The 18724-nt window shown below is 42.9% G+C and overlaps 1 protein-coding gene across 2 annotated transcripts in view; it reads right to left on the bottom strand.

The window, feature by feature from the left end:
* The window catches only part of kif5ab (kinesin family member 5A, b), a 65388-nt gene extending 48443 nt beyond the window's left edge, over positions 1-16945 (bottom strand). For both annotated transcript variants that reach the window (XM_053410687.1, XM_053410695.1), the window contains exon 1: positions 16817-16945. In XM_053410687.1, coding sequence (XP_053266662.1) covers positions 16817-16945 — 129 coding nt within the window. The remainder of the gene's footprint in view (positions 1-16816) is intronic.
* Positions 16946-18724: the final 1779 nt, after the last annotated feature.

Here is an 18724-nt window from a genome sequence, read left to right as displayed (position 1 = left end):
AAGATGTTTTTGATTGACAGGGACACTCTCTCAATACCTCCTTTGATGCTTTGATGAACAGCATCATAGTTGGTATTTTGATAGGAGACCTCTGATTGGCTGTTGATTGCTTTAAATACTGTTAAAGTTTAAGACAGTTGCTATTGCACTCTGACCTTGACTGAGGTAAGTCATGTCTCACCCTCTCTCTGTATTTACCCAGCATGCTAACCAATACAATTCAGGCTCATTATTCAAGTTTGAAATTAAACCACTGTATAATATGAAGCTTCTGCGGTTACATGTTGATAATGTGCTGTTTTCTGTTGCTTTTATGACAAATGTGAAAATATTGTTGCTGGCTTCTTTTGTGTTTTCTGCTGCTTATCTTAATGAGTGATATGTGTTAACGTGATGCTAAGTAGCTTTAAGTCGCCGAGGCCAGGCAGAGCGAGGCATTGTGGACAAAACACCTGTAGCACCAGGAAATTCTCCCATTTCACAGCTTATTCTACCAAACGATGTGTTTTGTAACATTGGGAAGGTTAACCTTGGTGTTTAACTTTAGTATTTAAGACAAGTTAAAAAAACAACAGCTTCCATCACTGCCAATCAAATTCAGATTCAAATTCAAATCAAAGGGGCTTGGTGCCATGGTGATTGATGAGGGAAGTTTTATTTCAAAAAAACATTTACTGGTGATTTTTTGGTTAATGTGTAGTTTGAATGTGTTGAAGGACAAGTTGACGGAAGCTTAAGTTAATGCTAGGAGCACATGACATGAGGTGTGTAGCTCCTTTAAGGAAAAAAACAATCCCTCCCCATTGGGTCTAATGTTATTTCAGAGAAAACTTTTCTGGAAGGAGCATCAACTTGCATAACTTGCTCACACGGCCCCATTTTTTTACTCTCACAAATTTCAAATATATCTGTGTGTCCGGCAAAGTCTTGGAATTCTCCCGATGTCTTTATTTCACAGATAGGACTTATAGTTTCTGAATTATAGTTGTTTGAGTGGTACACTCAGAGTTTAGATTTCTCTCTTCCCAGTGAGGAGAGAGCAGTTGCATTCAGTTGAGTTTCCATGGCAACCAGATACACACGTAGCAGGAGGGGAGTCTCTCTCTCTCTCTCTCTCTCTCTCTCTCTCTCTCTCTCTCTCTCTCTCTCTCTCTCTCTCTCTCTCTCAATCTCTCTCTCTCTCTCTCTCTCTCTCTCTCTCACTCAATCTCTCTCGCGCTCTCTCTCTCAATCTCTCGCTTAAACCAGCCAGTCTGTCTCTCTCCCTCTCTCTCCTTCTCTCTGCGTGTGTCTCTCTATCTGTGTCAATTGTTTTATATTGAATGTTTGATAGATCAAATTCACCTAAATCTTACACACTATTTCATCTTGTCACCTGCAGACATAAAGCCTTTTGACTTCAAGTTCCAGACAAGAGCAGAAACTTCTTCGGAAAATAGTGCATCAACTCATCCAACAGCTTCTTCAAAAGAGAGATCTACTCTCTGTGGTAAACCATGGAGAAACCAGATATTCTGAAGATCCTCAATGACGAACTCCTCACAGCCTACAGGAGGATTAATGCTCTTAAGGATGAGGTGTGGCAGCTGCAAGACCAGCTTCAAGACAGAGATGAGTTCATAAAGATGGCGGTGGAGAAGGAGAAGGAGAAGGAGAAAGAGAAGGAGAGGGAGAAGGAGAAGGAGAAGGAGAAGGAGAAGAGGAAGGAGATTGAGACCGAGACGGAGAAGGAGAATGAGATCCAGGCCCTGGCGGAGAAGGTGGAGCAGCTGGAAAACCAGCTGAAAGAGAAAGATGTTGTCATAGCGAAGGAGGTGAAGAAACGGCGCGCTCGCCTCAGGGCCTATCTCGACTGCCTTGCTGAGCTAACTGACTGTCAGGCCAAGGTTAAGCTGATGGAAGCAAGGCTGCACCAGGAGCCACCTCAGCCTGATACAGGATGTAGCAGTGAGGTGGAGGTGGAGAAGGAGAAGGAGAAGGAGAAGGAGAAGGAGAAGGAAAAAGAGAAGGAGAAAGAGAAGGAGAAGGAGAAGGAGAAAGAGAAGGAGAAGGAGAAGGAGAAGGAGAAGGAGAAAGAGAAGGAGAAAGAGAAAGAGAAGGAGAAAGAGAAGGAGAATGAGAAGGAGAAGGAGAAAGAGAAGGAGAAAGAGAAAGAGAAAGAGAAAGAGAAGGAGAAGGAGAAAGAGAAAGAGAAGGACAAGGACAAGAACAAGGACAAGGACAAGGACAAGGACAAGGAGAAGGAGAAACTTGTGACGATCTACAATGTCGAAATCCTCCGAGCCAACAGGAACATTTTGATTCTTAAGGAGGAGGTGTGGCGGCTGGAAAACCATCTTAAAGACAGAGATGATATCATAAAGATGGCGGTGGAGAAGGAGAAGGAGGAGGAGAAGGAGAAGGAGACGGAGAAGGAGAAGGAGATTAAGATTGAGACTGAGACCGAGAGGGAGATGGAGACGGAGAAGGAGAATGAGATCCAGGCCCTGACGGAGAAGGTGGAGCAGCTGGAAAACCAGCTGAAAGACAAAGATGTTGTCATAACGAAGGAGGTAGAGAAAGGGCATGCTCGCCTCAGGGCCTATGTTGACTGCTTGGCCGAGCTCACTGACTGTCAGGCCAAGGCTAAAATTCTGGAAGCAAGTCTGCACAAGTGAGCAGTGAGGTGGAGGTCAACATGGAGAAGGAGAACGAGAAGGTGCTTGCTTCAGGGCCGAAAGGAGACGAAACTGCAGCAGGAGAAAACTCCAACTATGGGACTGAGCTACAGAAAGGAGGAGGCCGAGATGAGCTGGAGGAGAGAGAAGAGGTGGAGAAGCCCCCGCCCTCACCCTTTTTCTACTCCTCAAAACAAACCCCTCCCCTGTCCCCCTTTGTACATATTTGAAATGATCTAATGATGTGTTGTAAATATGTTAAACTTTTTGAATAAAAATAACTAGTACAGTAACATCTACCTCTGTCTTTCTGAATATACATACAGGATTCATTGATCAATTAACACAGTGTTGGAGTGAAACAAATCAGTGTGATTCATTTAGTTTGCTACTATTCATACGAACACAGCAGAGCATAGACAAACAATGTTTCTTAACTTTTTTACATTTGGTCAAATCTATATATTAATTATGACAACAATACAATAATAATACTATCATCTCATCTGAGGGCCCACCCATCACACTGACCACACCCATCTGACACGCACACACACTCACGCACACACACACATGCACACACACACACACACACACACACACACACACACACACACACACACATACACGTACACACACACGCATACACACACACGCACGCACACACACACACACACAAGTCATTTATATATTTACTGTATATATACACATTTATTTCAATTTATTCATGGTTGAGGTCAATATCAGATCAGAAGACATGTTCATGGCACTGAAGTCAATTTAAAATGACATGTAGCATGTTAGAGTTGTCCATGTGTAAAACAATAGTTTAATTAAAAAAAAAAAAAATCACAATAATTATTTTGGGGGGCTGAAGCACATTTTAGGGGGGCTTCAGCCTAACGACGCCCCTGGGAGAGATTATGGGTAATGTGAAGGTTAAAAAACAACACTGACAGCATCACTCTCCTGAGTCCAAGTGTACACCACTTTCCTCCTAGTAAGGTTTCACAGCAGTGTCATTACCTCATGCTCCATCCACCTCAGCTTCAAGCAGACAACAGGCCTCATTCACACGTCCACACAGCAAAGTGTGTTTTCAGTGACTGACCGATGGACCAATGGCTTCGTTGTTACGATGAGGACTCTCTCAAATGGGCAAGAACAACGTCTTCAAGAAAAGGCAAACACAGAATACAACACCCTCTGCATATGGTGAATATTTGTTGACTGCCAGTACTGGCCGAGCCGGAATAACACACACACACACACACACACACACAAACACACACTCTCTCTCTCTCTCTCGCACACAAACACGTGCACAAAAACCCACGCTTCCATTGAGAATTTTGTTACTCTTAATTCTTTAAGCGTCCCCCCTCGCTAACCAGGAGAAATATAGCTACACGGTTAAAAAGACAGTTGGATGAAATGATAAGAAGATTAGGCATGTGCTCCTCCTACACAGTGGTGGTCTCTGACTGTCAGGCTGGCAGGCAGCTGCTCACTTTGTTTTGCTCCGTGGCTCGTTTGCGGTGGTTCAGTCGGCGTTGGTGTGTAAGCTCGGCTGAAGTCGGAGGAGGAAGAGGAGGAGGAGGTGGAGGAGGAGGAGGAGGGGCCCTATTTTGTCTTATCAGAGTCTTTGGAGAGCCTGTGGTTGCACGTGTGTGTGTGTGCCATGGTCTCTGTCAGCCTATACACACAAACACACACACACATACACACACACACACACACACACACACACAGACAAGTCAACATGCAAGCACAGAGGGAAGGAGGAGATCAGGCTGCCAATGGCTGCTCCATCCGTCAGGCTAATCAGCCTTCAAGACCCAGATAACAGCATCATTAGCGGCTCTCCCCACAACAGAAAACCCCTCACGAGTGCAAAACCTCCAGTCATACAATATAACCAAACATTACTGTATTCCTAATTCACGCTACTGACAGGTCTAAGCAGAGTGGATGGGCACAGAGCCCCGAGGGCAGAGCAGCCTCCCGTGCCTCACATATACGGCAGAGAAGATTTAATGCCGAGATCCAATGATGGTGCTTTATATTTTGAGCTGTCCTGCAGCTGAACTTGTACTCATCACAGCGTTTTTTTGTAGCATGTTCGATAATCCCTCACTTAAGGCAAGCAAACCACCAAACATTACATTGCTCATCTAATAATGTCATTTATTGTCCTGTGTCAAGATTTTCATTTAAGAGCCACACACAGAAGTGGAGCAATTAGTCCCCCCCATCAAAGTGAAATGCTCTGCATAATTCATCAGGATGGATGAGGGGGGGAGAAGAGGAGTGGAGAACTGAGGGAATTGAATATCGAGTTTTGTTCATGGAATTTCAGAAAAAAGCTGCAACCACAAGATGAACAACGGGAGAGTGAGAAATCAAGAGATTCAGATCCACAGAGTTCAGGATGATGAAAACCATGACAGCTCAACTGAGCCAGAGATAGACACACGTGGAGAGAACACAGCAATAAACATGCTTAGTCTCTAAGTGCGCCTGTAAAGTGACACCACTCCAGAAGTGCTCGACCTTCCTGTCTTTTACAGCTGGGTATTAAACCGTCTTCGTCTGAACAACAGCAAATCCTGCCACTAGCATCTCCAAAGCCTACTTTAATACCATACTCTGTTTATACAGATGAACAGCATGTCTCCACTTCCTCCCATTATCCAGAAATTAAGCCCAAATATCCCAGATACCAACAGCACCATCTGGAGCCAGAGTCTGTGCAGTAGTGATCTGTGGATGGAATGGTACAGTCCTGCCGGTACGCACGCCTGACCAATCCTGCGTCATGCTGACCTGTCAATCATAATGCGTTATCCCGTTTTTACAGCATCACATACCAAATTACAACATGAAGACTTGAACAAACCTAAACAACTTAAATGACTAGACCCTTCTTTCATTTAAAGGCTATTTATTTAAATTTTAACTTCTACTTTTTAGTTTGGCACATGTCCCGTCCACTAACATGGAGGAAGTGGAACTTGTGATCTTTTCTGTAGCCAACCATCAAGATGCTTTGACTTCATTTTTGGGGACCTGTTCTGTTTTCCATCTTTATATTGAGTCTATGGCTAATACATCCCATCTAACTTGTTTAATGTACACAATAACTAAAGTGTTTGAAAGATAAACTGTTGTTTTACAGGCGTTCACTCTTTCTTGGTCCTGAAGATGTGAGGCGGCCAATCAACCTGCTACATGTTTGAAGACTTTGTGCTAGTTTAAATTAACCTAGATGGACGAATATACATGAAAGTAGTATCATTTATACAACTCCCTCTCAGCAAAAAAGGTATTTCCCCAAATGTCCATGGACAATTATCAATATACCTTCACTAGTATCGCAAAATTTCACATAATATCAGGCTCTACTGCATACATGTATACGCCCATGAGAGATCTATTTTACCAGCTCAAATAGAATGCTAATGTATATTCAGTACTTCAGAGAAATAGAGAGAATAAGAGAGGGAGGGAAATGACAACAAGAGGACAAGGAAACACTTGTCAAGACACTTCATCATGTAGGTGATAGTTTGTTCCAGTGCTCGCCTGCAATGTCATGTTTGATTGGGTCTCCAGCCTTCACATGCCTCCCAGGTATTTATACTATGGATTTCTAGAAATACGCAAAAATAAAAAATTCACCCTGTGAAAGCAAATGAGTTGTTGACTATGAATTGGAAGCAGCGACCTCAACCAGAGGTGGAGAGCTTCGATGAGAACCAGAGACAGTCTGAGAGCCCAGCCGTCCTCAAAGGGAATATTTGATTTCAAAGGAAATATCGGAGATCTTGCGGATTCGCACCTGTTATCTCCATTCCAGCCCACAGCCACGTGCTTTCAGCTCGACCCATGTATAAGTAGATCCAGTCATAATTAATTCACACAGGATGCCAGATTACCTCTGACAGCAGCCTTGTCTGCGTTGCTCCCGCACAAGAGGGTTAAAAGCCAAAAAGGAATTTCAAATTGGAAACAATCTTGTTTTTCAGGCAGCAAGCTTACCTTGCATCATGCTTAGGTAATAATATAGCTCTGAATGTGTAAAGTAAACCAATTGACACTAAGTTGGAATAGGCAATACATCATGTCACAAATATAAGTGTTCTGCAGGTTTTCTTATTAAAAATGTTGCATTTATGAAATGCTCTCTCGTTTTGAGGGTGAAGCAATCGATCTCTCCACCAGTAATTTTATTAGTGCATAAACCTGTGAGCCAACTGTGCCGACCGAGTTTAGTCGAGACGTAATACTCGGATGAAATGTTAACGCAAGGAAATTTTAAATGCAGCGTCCGTATACATCCCTAACCCTGTGCCAAATTGAAATGAGATTTCCAGTGATCCTGCTCCACAATTAAATCTGGATCCAGAGACTCTACACTCTGACTGATCCTCAAAAAGCACAACTGCCAGAGAAGACACAGACAGTAATCCACCAACTATGCCAACAAAATGCATCGCACCACTATAAGCTGTGCTCATGACCTCATGTAGCAAAGAATGAATTATTAATTGAACCGTAAAAGGGTCTGGAAGACGCTGTAGAAATATATTTCTATCAACTTGGTCACACTGTCAGCAATTATTTAACCCAGAGGAGCTATAGGGGAATAGCTTGCTGGGATATAAAGCAATCTGAGGATTAGCAGGACATTATCTAAATATATAGTAAAAGTCCACAACGTGGTTATGGGGATTCTTTTTGTATCAGTTGCAGCTGTGCAGAGAGGTAATTTGAAAAATAGAAGAAGAAAAAAAATATATTAATTAGAGACTCAGAGAGAGGGAGTAGAAGAGAGAAGAAATTAGTGTGTCGTGATTATCAATGTTCCTACTGGGAGCCACAGACACAGTTTAATGGTGCTGCCGCCTGGAGAAGTGTTTTTTAAAAGTGCCGGATTGGTTCCATGAGAAGATGAAAACAAAAAGCTTGAAACTGATGTCTGCCAAGGTCCTTAAGCCTCTCTTTTGTAATATAGTTTGAATAAAATACTCAGATCACGGGAAATTTGATTAACCTAGATCAAAAGTAGCAAAGCAGAACGTGCATGAAAGTGGGGCCACGCTGAGAAATAGACTAAAAAGCAGCAACCCAGAAAGTAGACGTCAATGTTCTCAAGTGACAATTCGATAACGTCAACTGTGATTAATTGAAGGAAACAGGAATACTGGGCTTGCAAAGGGCAGGGATGCTCTTTTGCTCTGCTTGGGATTTCCTCCCTGTACTCCTAGCTGTCTAATATAGAGCCAACTGCTTGGGGTCTTGCCATGTGCCCACACGTGTGTAAGCATGTGCGGCTGGTTACGATGCACTGCCCACAGATGCCGACGGCAGTCATGAGGGCCAGCAGGCAGCATCCTGGGCAGGGCCGTGGCTAATGAGGAGAGGATGCTCCATTAACGCTCCCCGGAGCTTTAAGCCTCGCACTCACAGCCCACTTCTGTCGTAGAATGAGTGAAATGGACACAGAAGGTATTGACGAACTGGCACACGCTTATCTAACCCTGGCACACATGCAAGCTGTGTAAAAATAAAGATGAGCCTGAGTAAAAATAAAGATGAGCCGACGGAACTGGCAGCCTATCCTGTTGAGTGTGGCTGCTGACTAAATTGGTGTCAGTGTAATATTAATATCTGGGGAAATATTTAGAGGAAGAGCTGGCAGCACTTGTTGGTGATTGCTGGGAGATGAGGTTCTCCAGAGGTTAAGGGCGTTTTCACACCTGAATTTGGTCCAGACCGAGGTTTGTTTAAATTAACTCCAGTTAGGTGTGGCTTCAGTTTAGTCCACAGAAGCTTGTATGACGTACACATGTCCTATAACCTAAGTAGGCTGCGTCTTCCTGTACTTGACATTGATTGATTTGAAGTAGGGACTGTATCTGACGACAGGGTGTTGTCAGCTTGGCAGCTAGAATTCTTTCCATTTGATTAGAAAAATGAATGACATGGTCCACTTTGTTAATTCTGTTGACACTGTAATAACATGATGGTAGTGCTTCAGATACGTATGGGTTGAAAGAGATGTAGAGGTTCCCCCACAGGCTCCTCCTCCCCCGTTAGCATAAGGAGGCAAGGCCGTCATCTAGCATGGTGGCTGTCTGCACAATAGCATAGGGCACAGGGATGTCACTTAGCATGGCGGCTGGTGTAGCATTAGCATTTAGGAGCAGGGCCGTCACCTAGCATGGTGGTCGCCATGTTTAACTATGCCTGTTTGCAGGGTATGAGTTGTCAGTAGCAGGAAGTGTGGGGAAGCAAAGGCATGCGCCACACAGGAGAGGATGGTCCAAGTTTTCACACCTGTCACATAAGTTCGAATCAAACTCAGAGATCTACAGGTCGTGACGTTAAAAGGTGTGAAAGAGCACTAAGTTAGCTATAAAGACAATCTCAAATGTTCTCCTAAAATAAAGCAAAAACAATTATGTTGTGTAGACTTACATCTCAGAAGCACCAGGGACAGATATTTTTCTGTCATTGGATGTGATTATCCAATAAACAGATACATTTGTCAAGTGCAATTACTGAGGAGGACAGATTCTGTTTCATTCCATTAAGTGAAAAAATTGAATCATCCTGACACATCCTTTATACTTAACTATTGAGGAGCTGCGACATGACAAGGAAACAACTGAGATCACATCGCTCTGAGGCGAATGAGAGAGGGAGGTTCGGTCTTTCAAAATGGCTGTCAATAGATATCATTATACCATGTTAACCTATATAGTTTTCTTTGAAATGCTAAGGGGGGACAACTCTTCATAAATCCTAGGTTTGGGGGTCTTGACCCCCCTGTGCCCCCCACGAAATCCGTCCTCTGACCCAACGTAAACTTCCACAATGAGCCCCTGACATTCAGACACTTGACTGACAAGAGCTTCCCCACTTGACACCACTGAAACCTTCTGTGCCTCTCCTCAACGGAATGAGATGACAGACATGTCTTAGCTTCTTCTCTCACATCTTCCCAAAAGTACTGCTGAGTCATGAGGACAGGAGCGGCGGGATCATTACGCCGTGAAATACAGCCAGACAGAGGAAAATAAAGTGAAGCCCATCTTGAGGAAGAGCTCAGATGGGGTATTCTGACGTGATGAGTGCAGATCTTGACCCTACACAGCAATCCCATTACACCAGCTAATTGGATAGGGTATGTGCACAGCAGTGATAGAATTAGAGGACTAAAAGGTGCGCAGGGGTGCAGGGAGGAGCAGGTGAGCCCCTTGTACCTCTGTTTCTGTTTCTGTTTGGTTCGCAGACAGTTATGGTCATTGTAAAGAAATATTCTTGAGGACAAACAGCTCCAGCAGAACTATAAATAACAACACGTACGAGACAGGTACAGATGACTTTATGCTGCGCCCGACATGCACTGTCAACAATTAGTTTTTACAGCAGCTGCTTTCCGTTCCTATTTTCCTGTAGTGTCTAATCAAGAAAGGGATGGAAGAAGAATAGAGGATGATCCCTCAGCCTTGCACGATAGGAGAATTTGCCACAGCCTCATTATAAATCAGGCAGACATCTGAGAAACTAAGTGGCCGTTGATGACTAATTGGTTAATATTTTAAACTATTTTGCATGCCCGTTTTCCACAACAATAGACCGGCATACGATCTCATACTCATAAATCTCAGAAGGAGAATTTAAAGTCTTTTGAAAAGGCTGCTCTAATCCTTCATTCTTCCTAAATATGTAAACAGGGTGTATTTCACAGCTCTGAATATACAGACACCTTCAACGACACAGGATTCTATAGAGGACTTGTAAGCACACAAGGGAGCAGCAGCCAGAGAGAGGTAATCCATAGGATTGTAAAGAGCGGGCAGAGAATAGAGAATCAATAGTTCTTTAATGGGCACATAACAAGTGGGGTCAGTACCGTTGGTGAAGGGACCAGTTGAAGGTCTTCACTATAGGGCTCAAGCAAAAAACATTCATGACTTTGACAGGGAGGTCAATGTAGAGGTTAGGGACTTAATGTAATGAGGTTTATAATCTAGAGTTATCACAGCCACTCACATATACCCTGAGGTGGAGTATGACTGACTGTTTGGGTAACAAGAAGATGCTTCTTTTTTTTATTTTATGTTTTGGTCTAGAACTAAATCAGCCTGACGTTGCTCTGGGACACAGGTTGATTAAATCTACCTCTCATCTTGGAGGCTAATGATGAAAGGGACCAAAAGACACCAAAAGTGCAGATATTTAGCCACACGCTTTTTCATCTCCGTTTGGGCCACTGGTAAGTTAAAATGAAGATTTGAACAGAAAGCCTTCCGAAAGTGCCGATTTTCAAGAACTTCCAGTTTCTATTTCGAATACCCATGTAAAATAGAGCGCTTGCATTGGGAACTGATGACATCACAGCTTATTTTGTGCATTGCATTCTATTGCTTTTTGTAACGACACATTTATTACACACATGTTCCTCGGGAGGTCCCATTTCGAGAGTCGTGAATCGTTGTTCTGCCTTTGGTGCGGTCATGTGCTTTGAAGTCGGAATGTGGGAAACACATTAATGAAGAATACAAAATGTGTTGTGTTAATGTGTTTTAAGCATTAAGACAATACCTTCCAATATTTGCACAACAACGTAGACAAGTCACCAAAAAGTCAGTCATGGGTAAACAGTATTGTGCTGAGAGTCGACTACTATTTAAAGTAGATTGATTGTGAATTTATAGTAATTGATCTATAAACAATGGTGTCAGCAACTTGTGTGCCAACATTTTTGCTGACTTTCAAGATTGTTCCAACTGACACCACATGAACTCATTATAAGCATGCACCAGAAAACAACAATAACAACCAATAAATGGTGGTAATTTGACATTTTGTTGTTTTAGACTTTATTACCACCTAGTAGTCTGGCATGCTTGTTTTTCTGTTGCCGTCTAGACTGAGATACTTTGTAAAATGAAGGTCATGTGAACTTTCCTGTTTGAGGAGAAAATATCAAAAAAAGCAGTCATGTAGTCAAGACCGAAGACATTCGTGCAAAGGAATGAAGAAGGATTTAATAATCTGTGTTACCAAATTGTGTCATTTTTGGTTACTCCTTCAAGTTACACGCAGCCTAAGCATGGAGCTGAAAAGAATCACAAGGGTTTACAACAACGGCAGCAAATGAAACTTATGAAAATTATTTCATTTTGAACAAAAGGCAACGAAATACTATGCCGTTTATCCTCTTCAGCTCTTAAAGCTCTTAAAGCTTAGGAGTAATACAAGACAACAAACAAGCACAGGTTTGACTGACAGTCATTTCAAACAGACTCCTAACTCATATTTTATCATCACACACTGCCACTGGTATGATGCATAATGCATCCCATCTATTTTTAATAAGCCTATAGCCTGTGTACAGCTCTTATGGCACATGCATGGGGCATCTTTATGTCATCGCCTGCTAGCAGAATATCTTTCCATATCTTGCTGCTCTCCGAGGCGGCCGCGATCATTTATTTATTCACTGAATTCAAAGCGTGATTCATCGTGGCAGTCCTTTTTTTGCCTGCCAGAAGATTAGGGGGGACAATCTGGCCCCTGTGACGCTGCATTATTGCAGACAGTGAAAGACTAGAGACAGCTGTGTCAGTCTGCCATGGCACAAACAGAAAGGCCATGCCCTGGTGCAGTGCAGGCTGAGTACGGTTATTACTGTCACATAGCTACAGAGTGCTGCGGGGCTCCACAGGTGGTCAAGCACTTCAGATGAAAAGAAGAAAGGAGAGAAGAGATGAGAATGTGATGATAATACAAAAAACGCATTCATTTTCTTTGTCACGCAGGTCAAACACAAAGAGATGCAGGGAAAAGTGGCTTGTGGATGTGCGGCAAAAGATTTTTTCCGGGAATTGGTGTTTCACTCCAATACAAATGCGTTTCGTTTATGATGAAACATTTGCTGCACTGGGTTCAGGGGTGTGATCCTGCTCGGTACTCTGGTGATTGTGCTGCTGCGTGTTGCACTACTGCTCCTCTGCTGCTCCAGAACGGATGCTTATTCCTCACTGCTGGTGTCAAGTGGATGGAGCATGCAGGAGATCTTTAAGCTCCAGTCGATTCCCAAGTCCTCGCTATGCAATGCATTGTAAGTAAGAGTAAAATAGTAAAAACTGAGTTGGGTTCTTTGTTATGACATTCATGCCTGAGCGATCCCCCCCCCCCCCCCGAGTTTAAAACTATTCGATAATTTTCATATTAAGTTTCATATTAAAACCCATTAATTCCCACCAACATCTTCCCTTTATCTGCAGTAGTAAAGGAGAAAATCAGCATCCAGTTAGGCTTTTTCACCAGGTTTACCCACGTTTAAAAACAGAAAATTCCTCTTCTGGCAATAGGAAAGGTGTCAATCGCCTTTTTGAGCGTGTTTACCAAAGTTTAAAAAACCTGCTTATATCTTATATCTGCTAATTTTGGTCGGATCACACGCACAGTTCCTGCTATCTCCGGGCTCCACCAGCCCATTCTAGCTTGTCCCCCAATCATAACCTGACACGCTCGCCTTGAGCCAATCACCCTTGAGCTGTCAGCATTTAAAACCTCTCTCTCCTGTGATTCAGCTGTCAGCTCGGCACTGCGATAACTGAGCCACCCATAGCCACCCCTGCACCACCAGAACTCTGGATAGCAGGTCATCTCCGTTCAACCGTCCAACCAGAGGCCTTTCATGAGACGTCCCAGCTCCGAGCTCCATCCCTCCTCATCACCACCAGTGTATAGGCTACAGGAGGAAGACTGTTTCCTGCCGGAGTCAAAATGCCAAAGACTATTTTATCATTAAGTCTCTACTGATTGAATGATCATCACCCTTCTCTGTAGCTCTGCTCAGTTACAATGGAGGGTTGTTATCATCTTTTATCTCATGGCTGTAGTTTTTATTGTTTGGATTCAGGTCTCATTGCTCTCATCAGCCTCATTTCCCGCTGCAGCAGGCAGAGAACAAAACGCTCCGACAATCCCACTGTTTGCTACCTGCCCACAACAGAAGGACAGACTTGGGCTTGTAATTCCAGCTGCTCAACACACGAGTGGAGGATTTGGCAGCTGAAGAGACAAATGTTTTCCCCAGGAGTGTGGAAACCGGAAAACATAAACTCGGTGTGACACCCCCGAAGAATGTGAATGATCCTCTGTGTTTGCTGGATGTAAACCGACTACTGTCTGCCACTGTTTGCAATTTGTGCTGTTTTTATGCACAACCATACGAAATAATGGAATATGTCTCTCACAAAACCATCCATCCACCAATCCAATGAATATAGTGTGTTTAAGCATGACAAACATGAACCATTGAGAATGTCTGTTAAGTAACTGACTATCAGACCGGGGTAATCGAGGGAAATCAATGTACCTTCATCCTGTTGTTGTCGTTTATGTTGACAATGGTCACAGTTCAGTAAATGTTACATACTCCCACTTAAGTGTAAATGATTCTTATAAAGACACATAACTATATATCAATCACAATTAGCAGGTTTATTAAGGCCCTACAGGTCTTAGGGTGTTCAGGTTTTATTTTTATTTATTTTAATTTGATTTAATGGCGGGTCAGTGGAGCAGTGTCTTCTCACTGCAAGAAGGTTCAGGGTTTGAATGCAGATTCTGCCAGGGTCTTTTTTGTGTGGAGTTTAAATATGTTCTTCTTGTTCATTGAGGGTTTTCTCCACGTACTCCGGCTCATTCCCACAGTCCAAAGACATGCAGATTGGGTTTAGGTTAATTGGAGACTTTAAATCGACCATATGTGTGAACGTGAGAGTAAATGGATCCACCGCAACCTTCAAAGGATAGGCGTTTTAGATTATGGATGGATTTAATATTGGCAGATGCTCATATCGATATCGATAGATGAGCTGCTGTGACAACTTCAAGTGCAACTCCAATTTCCAGTTGTTAAAATTCACATCCGAGCCTTTTGTTTTTCACTCTGGTATTAACACACTACACGTGTCTCCAGTCAGCCATCACCCAAAAACTTTCCTTCATCAATTCAGAACACATCAACACACCATTTCCCTCCATCTTTAATCTCCCCTAGTCTCCTCCCGCCTGCCGCCCAGGTGCAGTCGAGCCATCACTCAACAGCACAAATCACTGCCTCTGTCAACAAGATGTGAAGGAGAAGGTGTCTTCCTCGGGCAGACAAATGTGGGGGCCATCAGCGCTGCCCAGGTCCAAAGAGTTTTTATCAATGGTCAGACTGGGAGCACTTGCTTATTTCTACACGCCTGCTCGCCAGAATCTCAACTCCCGGGAGACTTTTTTTGTCTGAGAGAATGCCAGAGCTGCAACAGAAGGAAAACCAGCACTTGGAATACATTTGCAAACCTAAAAGCCAATCACATCCTACAGGCCTCCGAAGTAATTACATTCACAAAGATGACAAAGCGTGCAGGCTTTTCGGGATGGCATTCATCTGAATAGAAGGAAACGGGGGGGGGGGGGGGGGGCAATTAGTGCATGACTGGGTGTATAAGCACAGAGCTGCACGCTTTTGTTTCCAGACATTATCAGTTTTGAAGGCTCCTGCTGCCATACAAGTGTTGGTAGGGAACAGCAGCAGAGCAGTGATTGTGTTTTTTTTTTTATAGTGGCAAATCACAGATCCCCCAGTTGGCTAATACGATTTCATTGCCGTTGAAATCTCTTCATCTGTAGGTAGATGTGAAGCGTGCACGTCCAGTATAACCTGAATAAAACTAAAGTGGCATCAAATACACTATTTGAGGAAGAGAAGGAGATATTCTGCAATATTTTAAACTGAGATACACTAGTTTCAATAATTCAATCATCTTGTTACCATTGTAATATCGCTGTCTTCAACAACAACCAACAGATTGCATTTACAGTAAACACAGTTGCCAGGATTGATGTGAGAAAGAATGATTTCAAGCTGCTGTAATGTCAACCTGCCATCCTCAAAGAGCGTCACAATAATGTGATAATGAGAATTCAATCTGTTTGTGGAAGACATCCTGCTGTTACATGCAGCCGGCATATACAAGACAGGCACATGGGGATATCTACCCGAGCAAGGTCCTGCATTTCAATGTGTGTGCATTAGTGTGTGAATGGAAGGTGTGTGAGCCCATAGGGATTTTCCTGCCATCTTTATCAAGCCCCAGGCCGAATGGGTGTGGATCTCTCTCTCTCTCTCTCTCTCTCTCTCTCTCTCTCTCTCTCTCTCTCTCTCTCTCTCTCTCTCTCTCTCTCTCTGTATGTGTATGTGAACTCACATATGTGTGCATGTTTCAGTGTGTGTTAGCCTCAGCCCAGATGTGCATTACATCTAAGCAACAAGCACATTTGCATCACTGCATTTCTAATCACCTGTTAACCTCAGCCTCTGGTGTGTGTGTGTGTATTCATCAAGCCGGTAAAAATTATATACTTTGGTTCATTTGCATTTTCATCGCTGCTCCAAAGCAAGTCACAGCAATCTTCAGCTGCCTAACAGATCCATTTCTCAGGAGAGAGACGACCCACGGAGCATAATTAAGACCCTGGTTAATATCTGCAGCACCTGAAAATGCACTGGTGCGTTTCAGGCTCGGTTAGAACCAGCAGCAACATCAATCAGTTCTGCATAATTGTCTGGGACAGCAGAACCAAGAACATCCTGCAAATCAATACCACAGAAGAAGAACAATCCTAGTAAAGCACAGTAGTGGGGTCAGGATGCACCTCATGAGTTTTTGACTTCATATATTTTTATGGAATTGCGGTCAAAACTCAAGATTGTGGCATTTATTTATGAAAAATGTAATAATGATGCTAATAAATCATCTAAAACCATGACACGATCTGTGTCTGTTCATTTGGGTCCAGGCTCCTTTTCCTCTGCATGGCTCAGTGACAGGTTTTGGGGGAAGAAGAAGCAGCAGCAGTGGCAGCAGAACACACCTGACTGGTCCTGATCAGAATACTGATAGATGCTATACTTAGTTTGATCCAGATGCATTTAAAGCCACCTGGTCCTGTCTGGCCAGTATTTCATTTTTTTTTTTTTTTACGTGTGTGGCAGATGAGAAAGTGTAACACCCCTAGCGTTAACGTTCATGGACTGCATGGGGGAGAAAAAACCAAGATCGATGGAAATAACTTACCCCGAGGATGACAGTGTCTTCTCCTGGAAATATTGGAATGAACTTATCTCCTCGGGTGATTTCGGACTGGTTCATCGGACGAAATCGACACAGCACCTTGATATTGCATTCTGCATTCGCATCAGCCATTATTGGAAGAAGAAGAAATGCTGATGCGCTTCCAAAATATAAAGAGGAATTTATAAAAGATTATTTAAAAGAAATCCCGTGTGGTCTTCTCCAGGACGCAGGCAGGAAGCATCGGCTATACCCACATGCAGAGCGACACTGGCAGGCGAGGCATTTGGAAGAAAGGGTGGACTACTACGAGTTCTGGCAGCCGAGTTCTGAGGAAACTAAAACAAAAGAACGCACGGCCGAGAGTGTTTCCCGTTTTAAAAAGGAGCAAACTCGGGTGCAGCTGACAGCAGATGCAGAGTTGTGAATGTGGAGTAGAGTCCACAGTGAGTGGATAGGCTGCAGGCGTCCTCAAGACCACGCCCTCTCCTCCCCGTCATCCCTGCTCCCTCGCTGGGGGCGTGGTCAACTCAGATCCTCTCTCATCAGCACCACAGAGCAGAGGAGGCACCGAGGAGGAGCAGGGAGAAGGAATCTTGCCTTTTTATATTCCTGCCATCACCGACCTGCAAGTTCTGAGACTTCCAGGTTCAAATTATGCAACTTGCACAAAAGCTGCAAGTGTTGTCAACATCTGGTGAGAGGTTTCCTGAGGCCAGGTAGTTGTGAGAGTTGAGAAGAGCTTCTTTAATTACTTCTCCTCCTCCACGTCTGCACCAGACTGGTCGCCATGGCAATGCCGTTTTGCATGGTTGACTAGTCATGTGGGAACCAAAGGCTTCATCATCTATTTTTTGCCTAGAGATTTTAAAGGGCTCTCCATTAATGCAGCCTTGCACTGAAGTTATGAAACCTGCAAGAACAGATGACAAGAATAAACCATCAAACTCAAAGTTATCCTGACCCGACTGGGATGAAAGTTGTTTTTCATCAGACTTGCCTGTGTGGTAAATGTCAAGTGTTCACAGGGCGTATTATTCATTATGATGAGTAAACAGCAAGCGGGCAAATATGGTGGAGCGTGCTTGCAAAAATAAATCCAACAGCTTGTAAAAGGTAACATGGCTTGAATAATGAAGAATAAAAGGCTTATGCTGAAAATGAATACATTTGCAGTGAAAATCTTAGAGACAAATAATCCAACTGAATGTAACAAACCATGACCCAAGAAATAAACCCAGTGTTCTCAATGATGTGAAATATTGCTTGTGATATTAATGTAGTTTTACCACTGCGGATTCTTTTTTTTTATCCCCCCCCCCCTTAATAACTTGTGGCATTGATAACTAGTTCCATTGTTCTTGAAGTAGCCTTGAGGTAATAAACAATAATACCTGAGTTGTCTAATCATGTGATTTGACAACAGTATGAGTCATACTAAATCAATGGAAGGAAGTAGAGCAGATTATTTAAAGATTCAGTGAAAGCAGATGACCCATGTCCAGACTGATAGCAGATTACCAGTTACTGCATTCTGCCTCTTTCACTCATGTATCCGAGACTAACTAATACATATTTTGCAGAATGTTAGATATTTCCATACACTTTTTGCTTGTGGTAATTAAATGATCAATATAAGACATGCAACTCATATTACAATAAAACATATTTTCACTGTATTACAATGGTATAGAATGGCAAAACATTATTATTATAATTTTATTTGAGAGTACTTTTTCAATAACTAAAATAATTATATATTCCTTTTCTCCCCTGTGCATAATTTAACTAAAAGTAAGCTTTGATAAAACACTGAAAAATATATTTATATTAATTGAGACATTAAATAAACAAGATGGCTTGGTAATACTTTAAATGGGGAGGGTATTATTTCCTAACTGAGTGAATCAT

Source organism: Pleuronectes platessa, chromosome 2, assembly GCF_947347685.1.
Source record: "Pleuronectes platessa chromosome 2, fPlePla1.1, whole genome shotgun sequence".
In the NCBI taxonomy this organism is placed as follows: domain Eukaryota; kingdom Metazoa; phylum Chordata; class Actinopteri; order Pleuronectiformes; family Pleuronectidae; genus Pleuronectes; species Pleuronectes platessa.
The sequence above is the reverse complement of the archived record's forward strand: the minus strand, read 5'-3'. Positions and strand labels throughout refer to the sequence as shown.